This window comes from Rhincodon typus, chromosome 5, assembly GCF_021869965.1.
Source record: "Rhincodon typus isolate 14 chromosome 5, sRhiTyp1.1, whole genome shotgun sequence".
NCBI classification, from domain to species: Eukaryota; Metazoa; Chordata; class Chondrichthyes; order Orectolobiformes; family Rhincodontidae; genus Rhincodon; species Rhincodon typus.
The window spans coordinates 83,601,372-83,615,890 of NC_063336.1; the positions used below are offsets into that span (position 1 = coordinate 83,601,372).

The window sequence follows — 14,519 nt, forward strand, 5'->3', positions numbered from 1 at the left end:
TCCGGACCCCCAACACAGTGCACAGCCCCGCCTCCTCATGCAACATCCGGGATCCAGTCCTATCACCTCCCCGTTCTCAGCCCAGCTCCCATACCGATCTCAGCCCCGCCCCCTATTCCAACAGATGCGCTCCACTCCAGCCCTGCACCCCTCCCATCGCGCTCAGCCCCGCACCATCGGCCAACATCCGGGTACAGCGCTATCCTCTCTCTCTCTCTCACATCATCCGCCCAGTTCCACCCCTTTCCCATCCTCCCGCCATGCACGCCAGCACCGCCCTCTCCACGAAAAACGTCAGCGGTTGCGGACGTCTGACGTAAGAGCGTAGTACGTAGTACGTTGGTTGGTTTCCCAGTTGTGCGTCATCCTTGGGGGTCGTTACCATGGCTGAGAGTGAGGGTCTGTTGCTGGATCATTTTCTGAGCCAACTTTATCAGTGCGGTAAGTTATTGTGGTCTGTCACTGTGTAGGACAGAAAAAAAGAAGAGGAAAAGGAGGGAAAAAGTCTCTCCCCCGCCTTTCCGTTCTGTAGGTTCTAGCTCCACTTTAGGAAAGATATGAAGGTGTCGAGGAGATTCCCTCGAATGGTCCCAGAGTGGAGGGGTTTTAATCAAGATTAGGCTGGAGAACCTCAATTTGTGTTGGTGAAATTCTGATATCACTAGCAATACTGAGCCCCGGGCAACTGCTTAGGGGAGCATGTGTTCAAATCCTAACACGGTGGTCGGTGGAATTTAAACTGAATTCATTAAAATTGGAATCTAAATGCCAGTCTCAGTAATGGTGACCAGGTACCATTGTCGTAAAATCTTGACTGTTCCCACCTAGTCCAGCCCACGTGTGACTCCAGACTCACAATAATATGATTGACTCTGAAATGCCCTTTGAAATGTTGTATCAAACCTCCTCTGCAGCAAGATGGGGCTCTTCACCTCTCTCTCAAGGAAAGTTAGGACTAGGGAATAAATGTGGGAAGGAAAGGAGGAATAAACCCAAATTTTAGACTTGTGTTATAGGGCTGTACAAGAATTTGACAGGTTTTGATCAGGGAGAAAAGGAATCATAGAATCTCTACAGTGTAGAAACAGGCCCTTCGGCCCAACAAGTCCACACCGAACCTCAGAGCATCCCACCCAGTCCCATCCCCCTAATCTACACATCCCTGAACACTATGGGCAATTTAACATGGCCAATCCACCTAACCTGCACATCTTTGGACTGTGGGAGGAAACCAGAGCACCCGGAGGAAACCCACACAGACACAGGGAGAATGTGCAAACTCTACACAGACAGTCGCCTGAGGCTGGAATCGAACCTGGGTCCCTGGCGCTGTGAGGCAGCAGTGCTAACCACTGAGCCACTGAGCCACTGTGCCGCCATGGAAGTACTGATTAGTTGATTGTAGAAGGATTGGGAGATGTGGGGAAGAACTTCTTTCTGTGGAAATGTTAATGACCTGGAACTGTCAGTGAGGCAAAGTTGATCAATGATTTCAATATTGTATAGGCACTTGAGAGAAATAAGCTGGAGGGGATAGAACAGGATAATGGAATTGAATAGATTGCTTTAAAGAGAGGCAGTATGGATTGGAGTCAATATGTCAGATAGACCCCTCCTGTGCAGTAGCGACAGAATAATTCCATGGTTGCCCCCGTCCCTGCCATCAGCATGCTGGCAAGAGATCCTATACATCCACTGATGAGGACAGAAGGGATCTTCGTATACTAACTGCTCTGAAAGTTGGCACATGTACTGACAGAATGCTGCACCATACATGTGCTACACTGAGTGTGGTAGTCTGGATTATGTAATCAAGTCTCTGGTATGGGATTTCAGCTCATGAGCTTTTGACTGGGGTGATTGTGTGTGTATGGGAGGAGAGAGCTACCATGGCTCTACAGCTAATTACTAAAGTACTTCAATATCAGTACTTAGTGACTTGTGAAACCTTTTCACTGTGCGCATAAGGAATTGCACAGCTATTTTACTTCCAGTCTTTGACTGTATGTTTTAAATTAACTATAGGAGAAGCTGCAGTGAGTGAAATAAAGAACAAAAGAGGAAAAGCGACATTGAAAGGAAGAAAATGCATGCAAAATAAGACTGAAGAGCAAATGCGTTGTTCAGAGGATCAGTCTGTGCCTTGCAGCACTACGGTACCCAGAACAAGTGACTCACTTGTAAAGAAAGCAGCAGACTCACTAAGCAGGACTCCAAAGTGTCTTGTCAAGTTGCATGCAGAGCTTCTCAATTCTGTAGGCACCTATGAGGTGCAGGCAAAAGCAAATGGAGAAAAAGTCCCCAACAATGGCATTGTCACCACTGGTGAAAAGAGGCCAGTAGAAGTCATAACCTTTACTGGTCCTCGTAAGAGGAAGAAGGTTCCGCTGGTAATGGACAAAGACAAAGTAAGCTTCTGTGTATGTTTAATTCTGATAACATGTCCCTGAAAAAATACTGTGTGAACCTCTCAGTTTCTGATCTAACTGAATTTCATGGAAGCTTTGACAGTCAAGTTACAGAGGTTTAAGTACTGTTGACTTATTCCTGTGTGATTGTTTATTTTCTCTCTCTCTCGAGCTTGTCATTTCATTTCTGCCCTGTTCTTATTTCTACCTGCTTTAAATGGTAAATCTACACCAGTATGAAAGAGGTTCCTTTGCCTGCACCCCTGGTTTGCAGGAGGAATCTGAGCAAGTCGGCTTGTCGACACTTGCCTAAATGTAGCCATGGTTTCCTCGAGTTTTGCATTTTCAGGTTGTTGGCTTTCTGACTGCAGCATGATGTGCACCCTGACCACTTGGCACTATACATCAAGACATCTAAACCTGGAATTAGGTACAGTCGTTGTATTGCAGCCAGTCATGCATTATTTCAGGCCTGTCTGATAAAATTCCTTGTATTTTAAATATTCAAGGTTTTCCAGCTGACTAAAAATGAGGGAAAATAGATTTGTCACCTGGTAGACTGCCTCTTCCATCAGCGAAGGAGTGATTCCATGGATCATGTTTTGTCTTCAATTACTTATCCAACCATGTTGGGCAGTAATTCACCTTAAGACTAAATAGTTGACATTGACTAAATTTATGAAGCCCACTAAATACCTCAGCTAACTTTCTCTTCCACTTTCACTCACTCACTCCTCATTCCCTGTCGCCATCATCTTAACTTTTTCTTTTGCTTGCTATCTTTATCACTTAAGTTTTTGTTTTGACTACTATTGTAATATTCTGTTTTGGTGCACTTAAATTTTGTTTTAAATTTTCACACATATAGATGGAGGAAGCTGATGAGCAGAGCAACTCAAAACAAGAATTTAATTTGGCGAGGGTAAGTCTTGCATCACCTTTAATTTAGAATATAGAACGTTATTTTCTTCAGATATCCAGTGAAACCTCTCTGACATACCCCAACTGTTGTGTGCCCTCTGAAGACTGATAACAGTCCACAGATATTAGATGGCAACACCAACATTACTAACCTTTGTGTGAGCTGAGTGATATAAATTAATTGTCTGCCATCATGAGCTCTGTGTTCTTACCATGGTATTGTAAATAATTGGCAAAAACAAAAAAAGTGAAATGAAGAGAATTTAGTTTTACACAATGAGTTGTTGTGGACTGGAATTCATTGCCTGAAAAGGCAGTGGAAGCAGATTCAGTAATGACTTTAAAAGGGAATTTTACTGCAGGGCAACAGAGAAAGAACAGGGAAGTGGAACTAAGTGGATAGCTCTTTCGAACAACTGACATATGCCTGTCTTTAAAAGCATAATGGTGTCCTTCTCTTCTGTGTGCTTTGCAATGACTAAAAGAGAGATGAAAGGCTGAAGGCTGGTTTTGTAAAGTCTCCCTTGTAGCTGAACCAAGGACGCCGGTTCCGGTCCAGCCCTGTGATAGATTTGCTGCTCTCGACCATAGAGAGTTGCTGCAATTAGCTTACCTCTGTAGGATGTGTGTGGGGCAGTAAAAGTGTAAGTTTGAATATGCATTCACCCCGATCATTCACTTGGCTGGAAAATGTGCATGCAAATAGGGACGGCATTATGCTCACTTGGATTTACACTCCATGGTAGACTGTTCCATCCAGGCTCACCTGAGAATGATGGCCATTTGAGAAAAACATAGCAGCACATGAATACAAGTTGTTACCTTTCAGTAGTGACGACCACATTTAAAATAAAGAAACTGGAGGCTCATTTTGATATCTTTTGCTTCACAGGCCCGTCTGGAAGTGCACAGATTTGGCATCACTGGTTACAGAAAAGAACAGCAAAGAGTGCTTGAACAAGAACGAGCTATTATGCTAGGTGCTCGAGTATGTTACATCACTTATACCTTGTGAATGGATATGTCTTAGTGATCTGGAGTTTTAAATATTGACACTTCAATATGCAGTCACTGCCTCGGAGATTCTTGGTTTCTGAATTTAATATGTTCATATCAGCTCTTCAGGTTTTTATAATTTTTAATCAAAACAGTGTAGAACTAATGTGTGCTCTTTAACCTGACATTCTTGCCTATTCCTGAGGCTTCTTAACCCTATTTTCTTGGTGCTTTGTCCTCACAGGGGACTGAAGGTTTGGGAAAAGCTGTATCCCCATTGGCAGTTGAATCACAAATTAAACAGCAGTATCGCATAGTAATGACACTTCGAAGGAGGAAAGTTTTTTTCCCAGGTCTGTTGTTTAATAGGGTCCTAGGTATAATGAATTCACTTTTATTCCTGTGGTCTAGTGGTTAGGATTAGGCACTTTCACCACTGCAGCCCCAGTTCGATGCCCAGACAGGGAATCAGGACTTATTGGGGAGGTGATGGCCTAGTAGTATTATTGCTAGACTGTTAGTCCTGAGACCCTGGTAATGTGCTGGGGACCTGGATTTGAATCCTGCCATGGCAGATGGAATTCTATTCTGTTCATATAGGAGATTCACATAATTCCCCATGTCACAAATCCTCACACAATATCATGTAAATGGTACATGTGGAAATGTGTACTTTATAAATATTGTAGTTGTTTGAATTTGAAAATCATTGCGTACAGTTTACAACTTTTTCACAGTTTTGCTTCTCTTTCAGCCCCCAAAACGTGAATATATAAATTACAAAAGATACCAGGAAATGATGAAAGATAAAGCCACAGCAAAAAATACGGTAATTTTAGTGCTGTTTTAACTAAGGGCATGTTGTCAGCTGAGTGTCTTGATGCTCATTGTGAATCAGATACTGTCATTTGGCTTGTGACAATAAATTCAAAAAATAATTAGCATTATTTGATTTGCATGGTTTGTTGGTTAAGAAGCATCCGGTAACACATTTATTCACTTCAGTGTTTCTAAATCTTTCCTTTTTCACTTTAGAATGCAAAACCTGTACTTTCAAGGAAAAAGAAAGAAGAAAGGTGAGCTAGATGTGTTCCAAGTGTATTGGAGGGTGTAATTTTGGTGCTGTTGTTTAAAACAGTTACTTCAGTTCCATCGTTTTCTCCCAAAATATAAGGCTTGTCAGTGTCTGACTCACTCCTATTTTCTCCCATACAGTCCCACATCCTCTTAACGTCCATCTCATCTCATCCAAGAGATTCATTTCTTGCTCCCTCAATTCTCACTAACCTCCTGACCACTCCACTTCTCTCCCTCACCCCGATGCTAAATGATGATATGGTAAATGATTTGCTTTGACAAACCACTTCCTTCCAGCTAAATGTTTGGATGACCGAAGGCATTGTAACATTGCCAACAACTACCTTCCCCACTTCCCAACCACAGTCAATGGCTGAACCAGATTGTTTGCAATCTTAGCATCTAGCTTGAACCCTATCTGAACTGTCAATCCCATACCCTCTTCATTAGATGTGTATTTTTGAAATTTGTTTGTGTGATTAGAGCATGACTAACAAATCCTGCATTTATTTCCTATCCCCAAGAGCCCTAAAGAAGGTGGTTTTAAGCCACCTTCTTGAACTGCTGCAGTCCATGGTGTTTTATTAGGAAGGCAGTATCAAGGTTTTGATCTAATGATAGTGAAGGAATGGTGATATAGTTCCAAGTCAGGATGGTTTGTAATTTAGAGGAGAACCTGCAGGTCAAGGTGCTCTCTTGCACCTGTTGCCTTTGTTCCAGGTGGTAGAAGACACAGTTTTGGAAAGTGCTGTGAAGGAGCCTTGCAAATTGATGGAAAGCACTACTGACACTGCACCAATTGAGGAGGGCTTCAATGTTTAAGTTGGTGGATGGAGTGCTGATCAAATAGGTTGCTTTGCCCCCAAGGGACTTAGGGGTACTTATGCACCAAACACAGAAACCTAGCACACGGATGCAGCAGGTAATCAGGAAGTCTAATGGAATGTTGGCCCTTATTTCAAGGAGGTTGGAATACAAGTTTAGGGAAGTCTTATTGCAACTGTGCAAGGTGCTGGTGAGACCACATCTAGAGTACTGTTTTCATCCCCTTATTTAAGGAAAGATATCACTTCATTGAAGGCAGTTGAGAAGATTCATTAGGATGATCCCAGTATGGAGGGATTGTCTTATTACCAAAGGTAACTTAGAATGAGAGGTGATCTCATTGAGATATATAGGATTCTTAAGTGGCTTGACATAGTAAACGCTGAGAGGATGTTTCCTGTCATGGGAAAGTCTAGGACCAGAGGGCATAGTCTCAGAATTGAGGTGCCAATTTAAGGCTTAGATGAGGAGTAATTTCTTCTGTCAGAAGGTTGATTGTTTTTTTGAAGTTCTTGCTGAGGAAAGCTGTGGGGCAGTGTCCTTATGTAAGTTTTAAGACTGAGATAGATAGATTCTTGGTTAGTAGGGAAATGGAGGATTATGGGGAAAGGGCAGGAAAATGGATGTCAGTGTTGGATCAGCTATGCTCCTGCTGAGTGGTGAATCAGGCTTGAGTGGCCGAATGGCCTACTCCTGTTTCTATTCTTCTGGCTCTTGATAATTTGGTAATTTTTGAGTGTTGTAGAGCTACACTTATCCAGTGAAGACTATTTTATCACATGCTTCAAATCCTTTCTGCTTGAGGCTGTAATGAGGTTGAGGAGCCAAGTAGACCAAGCACAACCCAAACACAGCGTCAGTGCAGTCTATTGCTGAGTAAGTGCCACACAATATGACTGTCAATTACACCTTCTATTACTTTGACTGATGGAATGGCAATATCATGGTTTGCATTTGTCCTGCTTTCTATGTACAGGATGTATCCAGGCAATTTTCCACATTGTCTTGTAAGTGCCAAATTTGTAGCTGCACTGGAACAGCTTGGCTGTGGGTACAGCTGACTCTGGAGCAGAACTCCCAGTACTCCAGATGCGTTGTTGTTAGGACCTGAAGCTTTGCTTTATCCAGTGCTTTCAGCTGTATCTTGCTACCAACTGTAGTGCATCAAATTGGCTGCAGTCTGGTACCTGTGATGTTGGGGACCCCTGGAGGAGATTGAGATGAATCATCCACTCAATACTTCTGGCAAAACAATGGATGTGTCCTCAGTATTTAAGATTCATCAGCTGAGGTGTAGGGGTAAGTATTAATCAAATAGAGGCCTCTTTGCTTATGTTTGACCTGATGCCATGAAACTTCATGGGGTTCAGAGTCCATGGGACTGTAACGGCTATTCCATCTCTGCTGTATACAGTAGACAGGACACCCCTGGGGATGTGACATTAGAGTCTGGGACATTAGCTATAGGTATGATTCAGTGACCATGGCCTTCAGGCTGTTGCTCAACAAGCCTGCAAGACAGCTCTTCCAATTTTAGTACCGATCTCCAAATATTAGTAAAGAAGACTTTGCAGGGTATGCCTTTGTTACTTCCAATGTGGCTGGTCCATATATTTTTACTTTTAACTTTTTCAACAGAGCATTGATAGAACCAAGTGGTGTTCTCAGCATTTTCGGAGGGCAGTTAAGAGTCACCCATATAGCTGTGAACTGGAGTCATATGTACCCTGACTGGTTCAGGGCAATTGTGAGCCAGATGGGTTTTTACAATCATCATTACTTAAACTGGCTTTTTATTTCAGGTTTATTAATTAATTGAATTTAAATTTCCCAGTTTCCAAGGTGGGTTTTGAACTTGCGTTGCCGGAGTACTAGTCCAGGCATTTGGAGCAGTGGCATTAATTAGTACAGTAACATCACAACACCATTGCCTCTAAGATGTCAGTGGATAGCAGAATTACGTGTCTGTGGTGGCTCTTCATCTAGTTCTGGCAAAACACATTGCGTTAGTTGGAGATAACAGTGTGGAGCTGGAGGAACACAGCAGGCCAGGCAGCATCAGAGGAGCAGGAAAGTTGATGTTTCAGGTCAGGACCCTTCAGAAGTTAGCTGCTGTTCGTTGGATCCTGCTATGTAAAAATTGACTGGCACATATCCTACACACAGTGATTGCAGTTAATGGTTGTAAAACACTTTTGGCATGTCTTGAACCCATGAAAAAGCACTGTATAAATACAAGTTCTTAATAATTTTGAATGCTTATTTCTGCTTTGGTAACTCTTCTGCTCAGCCCGTTTGAAACTTAAACTGATCTCAACCCCTTTGGTGTCTTGACCAGCCTCCCATTCCATAAATGTAAGCTCACTCAAAACTCTTCTGCAATAAGACTTGTTCACCCACTACCTTTATTCTCATTGACTTACATTGGTTCCTAGTGTTTTCCTTGTATCTGCCCCTCCTCATTCTCATTGCTACTACCTAATAAAACCTCCATATCTGACCACTGGTGACTATGCTTCAGCTTCCTAAGCTGAATATTCTGGTATTCTCTTCCTACAACTCAGTCTCCCCATCTGTCTGTCCTCAAAAATAAAATCCAGCATGTTGATCAAATGGATGGCCCCCTTTCCTAATCTCTCCTCATTTGGCTCAGCGCCCATTTTGTTTTTACTTGCATTTCTGTGATGTGTCTTAGGATGCTTTTATACGTTAAAGTCACTTTATAAATGAAAGTTGCTATTAATTCAAGATAATCGACCATGGGACAATCCATCAATAATCTTTGCTGGATATAAGTATCATCTTGTGCGAAGACATTAACCCCTCCAGAATTAACCAAGATTTGGTTTCTACAGGAGGAACAAGAAGTCTGAAATAATCCCAACTGGGCAGGTAGGAAGATTTAAAAATGGAGCGCTGATCCTCAGTGACAGTGACATCAAGAGAATCAAAAACAAAGCCAAGTCAAAACATGTTTAAACTCTGTACAATTTATAAAAGTTTTTTAGTCATAAAGTAAAAGTTTATAATAATGCTATATTAAGATGTGTTCAGTTGTCTTTATTCTTCCATGGGTTAGGGCCGTCATTAGAAAAGCCAGCATTTGTTGCCATCCCTAATTACCTTTTAACTGAGTGGCTTGCTTGGCCATTTCATAGGGCAGTTAAGACTCAACCACATTGCTGTGGTTCTCGAGTCGCATGTAGGCAGACCAGGTAGGAACAACAGATTTTCGTCCTTAAAGGACGTTAGTAAACTAGATGAGTTTCACAACAATTGATAATAGTTGTACGATCATCATTACTGAGACTTGTTTTATATTCTAGGTTTATTAATTGAATTTAAATTCTACCTGCTGACATGATGGGATTTGAACCCCCTGCCCCTGACCATTAACCTGAAGCTTTGGTTTATTTGCAGCACTGTTACCTCTGTCATCATCTTTCCCTAAGTCTGTATATATTTTTTGCCTTGTTTGATTGCAGGTATACCTCTTCAATGAATTTGTGATTAAATACCAAAGTTGCTACATTTTTGATTTTAATTTTTGTTTCACCTCTAGTAAATATGATCAAGCCCCTTTCAGCTCAGACAGGTTTTGAATGAGCTTTGCTTTTGGAAACAGCATAAAAATTGAAAAGGATTATAGTATAAGTGAATGAGGAACCAATCATCTAAGGAAATCTTATTCACAATATAAGTTAATCACATCATCCAACTGGAGTCTGATTACCACAAACCTTAAGCTTAAAATGCTGCCTATTCTTTTGCCAGTGGAGGGGACGTAGTTTCTTCAGGTGGTTGTTTGAGGTATTGGAGCCTTGATTTAAACACTTTCTGCAAGCTGTTGGATATTACAGTGCAGGAAAGAATCTCAAATGAATTTTGTAATGTAAATTGTAACAACCAGATTTATTCAAATAACATTTACATTGACTACACAACACACCATTTCTGGCACATCACAATTTATGAACATGCAACTTATAAATACACAGGACAGACATTCACTACTTATGCAATACCAAGTTTGAGAGCAGTGAGCAGACAGTAATAATGTTAAGTATAAAACACAAAATACCAAAATTATCCAGCACACATAAAAAAGTTTGAGTTCTGAGGAAATAGCCACTAGTCACAAAGAATCCAATCAGCGGACCAGCCGCAGAAGTTCCTGATGACTGGATTTACATTTAAGGGGATTTTAACGTAGTAGTTGGAACCATTAGTGGGGACAGCTCCTCAGTTTCTAGGTTCAGTATGACCTGGATAATCCCCAAGTCGATGAGGACAAAATATAAAACTTAATACAGCAAAGTATTTAAAAAATAAAACAAATATTGTGCTCAGTTTTAGGAATTTCCATTTGTTCCGGGGCAGAGTATTTCATGAATTTACCAGCGTGCTCAGGAGTTATTTGCACAAGAGGCTTTTCCACCAATGACTGCAAATTAATTCTGTAACTACAAACCCCGGTTTCCAAGACAGAGTTGAAAATTAAATTTGCACAAAACTAATTGTATTCATGAGTATTTTGTTTAAAATACACCCCAATTCAGAAATGGTTAAAAGTAAGTTGAATGTGAGTGTGCTTAACTTACTGACCATTTTAATAAATGAAATATGGAAATAGTACATCCACATAGTTGATTGTGAGAAGCATTTGTATGTACTGGTAGATGACTCTCTCTCAGCCACTGTGCTTATCAACTCCCAATTTGAGAGAAAAGTATAAAGTTTTGTCAAAATGGGCCAAATTAAATCATCTAATAAATGTAATTCTGAAAAGTAAATGACTTGACGTAGCTGCAGTGTACGGGGCATAGGATTATAGATAACGAATATCAAACATTTGAGTTAAGAACACAATCTAGTACTTCTAAGAAAGATTTGCACCTTTTAAGAATCTTCAAGGTCACTGTGTTTACATGGTAACAAAGATTATATATTTGTTATTTCTTGAGGAATGTTTGGAATTACTTCAAATGAAGCATGTGGTGAGTTTCAGCAAAATATCTGTGTGAGCTCTGCATTCAGCAGATAAATTGCTGTGTCCATTTGGGAGAATTTCTGAAAGGAGATTTTATTGCATCTCGTCTTATACAGAATGCAGTGATTTTGAGGGTTTTTTTTTAAACCAACATTTCTAAATGTAGTTGTGTCATGTAGTTTTAACACTTGTAGTTCTCTTTTGCTCAAGGCCAATAAGCAAGACCAGGGAAAAGTTGCCAGCATTTCCACTGAATCTGAAACCTAATACTGTTGAAACTTGTAATGAATAGATATTTTCTGATTCTATGATTCGCTTGCTATCAAACATAGCTTAAAAATGGAAACATCTCACCAAACGTACATTAGTAATCAGCACATGTAAATGTTAAATTAAACATACTCCTTACCAAAATCTGAAATTTTAAACAAGTAACAACAACTAACCAGCCAACAATCAAATGCTTAAAGTGCACATCAAAAAAAAGGGAAAATGACAAGTGATGAAAGTTCAGAGTCAAATTTGTTAATATAATTTCTTAACTTTCACTCATGAGAATGCATTTGAACAAAATTGTTGAGTATCCTCTTCAATTCATTTTTGAGCCATTGCCAGAACTGTGATTGCAAAGAATCAAATTAACTAAAACTTTAAAAATTTGAAGATCCCAGATGTATTTGTTTAAAACTGCAACACCATAAAAACTGTTTGTATAACAATTTTTATAATTTGAGTTTAAATTATATAGTAAACTTTCAGAGAAGTGCATACTTATCGCCATTATAAAGGCTGGCAGTGGTTCAGCTCGTAAACAACCTGTTAGTGCTGTTTATTCTGCTGCATAGTGCACTTTTTTAAAAACAGTTAATATTGATTAAAAATAGTCTGAAATACTAAAATGGTCCACTCATAATTTATAACAATACATTCAAAACAGATTGTTACAAAATAACTTGTAATATTAAAAACTTGACCATTTTACCTGTTTAAAAATCTAATTTTATGTACTCATCAACAAACAGTTAGCAGCCCTGCTTTCAGGAAATTGCATTTAAAATACCATAGGTTTACAGGTAATGAATGCACTGTGTGAAAAATGAAATTTAAAACCCTACCATCTTGTGATTTCAGCATTATTTTGCATTCACATTCTCAAAGAGATTTATTTTATGTAAGTGGTAAAGTTTCTCATGAGAAGCCACTATCAAATGCTTTGGATTGCTAGCCCATCACAACTGTTCTTAAGTAACTGATAACTTTGTTGCAGCCAGTTGGAAATCACATTTTAACCATGTCACAAGCTTTATTTTTAAAAATAGCTTAACAAAAAAAAATCTTCAAAAGGAAAGATTCAGATAACAATTGGAGAGAATTGCCCTGATGTTTAACTGATTCATTTCACATCAATTTATCACTGAACTATATTCTCAAGTTCAGTACATTCCAAAAGTATGGTCAAAATGTCAGGGAAATAATATAAAAGGATTAGGGACTTTACAGGAATTTAGTTGTTCAAGTTATGGAATTGTAGAACAACAAAGTATATTCTGCCCATCACTCCAGTGCCAATTCCTTCACCATTTATATTCACACCTTTCATATTTTATTTTTAAATTTTGACCCATTCCCATTAAATTTTTTCTGGTTTCTGCTTCAACCATCAAGTCTGATAGGACATTCCTTGTTCTCACAACTTTCTGCATAAAGAAATTTCTCCTATCATTTTTTTAGCCTTTGGTTACCTACTCAGACCATAGGAACTATTTTTACTGTTAACTTTAGCATAACCTTTCATAATTATAAATTCCTCTCGGTTCTCCTCTTAACTTTACCTCTTCTAATAAAAATAAAATCTCATGCATTCCTGCTACCCAATACCTCCCATCCCTGGTATGATCCTAGTAAATCTTTAAAGGCACCAAAACTGGATGCAATATTCCAGCTGTTGCCTAAATAGTGATTTGGATAAGATTAATACTACCCTTTGTTTTTGTTACTCCAAATCCTTATTTATAAAAACTAGGATGTTGTATTCAGCTGTATGAAGCTGTTTTTCAGCTTTATCTTGGCAAATATTTATACTTTGATCCATGCCTAAAACAGATGACCTGCAATTTATCTCATTGCTGCTTGTGGGAACTTGCTGTGCATAAACTAGCTACCATATTTTCTTTAATACAACAGCAAAAGCAATTCAAAAACAATTGATTGAAGTGCTTTGGGAAGGCTAGAGGTTATGAAAAGTGCTATATATTTCCAGCTTGGTCTCCAACGTTTGAAGAACGGAATGGGTTCTTCAAACTGCGGATGCTATCATGAACTGTAAAAGTGTTTTTACAGGATACAATGTCTCTAATACATTATGATATTCACCGTTGAGGTGCCATTGAATTAAGGGGCATAATAACTATACACCATAATTTAAGAAATTTCAGAACATTGGATTGAGAATGTTCTCCCATTCAACAGTGAAATCAGCCCAATATGATTCTTTGTTCCGTCGTTCGTACACTGAAGAAGACTTCCAATACAGGCTATTAAGGAAAAGGGGAATGACTGCAGCTAATGGGATAAATCAGCCCAGGGGTCCATGCTTGCTCAGTCCAAATGCGTACAGCTACGTTTGTAGAACAGCTAGCGAGGTACCTGTTCCTACCGGAGTCCAGATTGCAGAGGCCACAAGCTCTACTTCTGAGTGACCAGTGAATTTGAGGGAAACTCAAATGAAACTCATGAGCACAGACTCATGAAATGGTAATTCAAGGTGAAAGGGACACCACAGTGTTGGGGAGGGGTGGGAACTTGATGTGAATAATATCACTGTATGGATATTCCCCCATTCCATGTCACAGGGCTCATCAGTGGAGGCCTTGTGAAATGCCCAGAGCACAACCAATATCTGGGGGAAGGATCTTGATCTAAGAATGCTCCTGTTCAATAATTATGTTGTCAGAAATTTGGCTGATTCTAAGTACAGAAATTGACCCAATAATCCCCTTCTTGCTGGGAAGTAAAATTAAATAGTTGCTACTCAATTCTAGGATGTTCGTGAACCTCCACTGCTTGAGCCAAGTGACCCTTCATCTTTCTATTCTGATCCTCAAACTATCCTCGAGATCAGAAGAATAATTTGTTTCAGGTGGAATAAGAAAAGCTACCCTTTTTATGTAAAACAATAGAAAGGCCTGTTCTTATCAAATAAAACAACATAACAATGATATAGAGATAGTAGGAACTGCAGATGCTGGAGAATCCGAGACAACAAGGTGCAGGGCTGGATGAACACAGCAGGCCAAGCAGCA

The 14,519-nt window shown here is 39.8% G+C and overlaps 1 protein-coding gene across 2 annotated transcripts; it reads left to right on the forward strand.

Annotated features, from left to right (window-relative positions):
* The first annotated feature begins 286 nt into the window (after positions 1 to 286).
* c5h1orf131 (chromosome 5 C1orf131 homolog) lies at positions 287 to 9,264 on the forward strand. 2 transcript variants are annotated; one of them, XM_020526941.2, is made up of 7 exons: positions 287 to 441; positions 2,026 to 2,408; positions 3,277 to 3,330; positions 4,222 to 4,317; positions 5,080 to 5,154; positions 5,361 to 5,401; positions 9,083 to 9,264. In XM_020526941.2, exons 1-7 carry the CDS (start codon positions 384 to 386, stop codon positions 9,204 to 9,206), a joined length of 831 nt encoding a protein of 276 aa, XP_020382530.1. In that variant the 5' UTR covers positions 287 to 383; the 3' UTR covers positions 9,207 to 9,264. The 2 variants fall into 2 exon arrangements, with proteins under 2 accessions (XP_020382530.1, XP_048452532.1); XM_048596575.1 differs by having other exon boundaries at positions 315 to 441; positions 2,026 to 2,420.
* Positions 9,265 to 14,519: the final 5,255 nt, after the last annotated feature.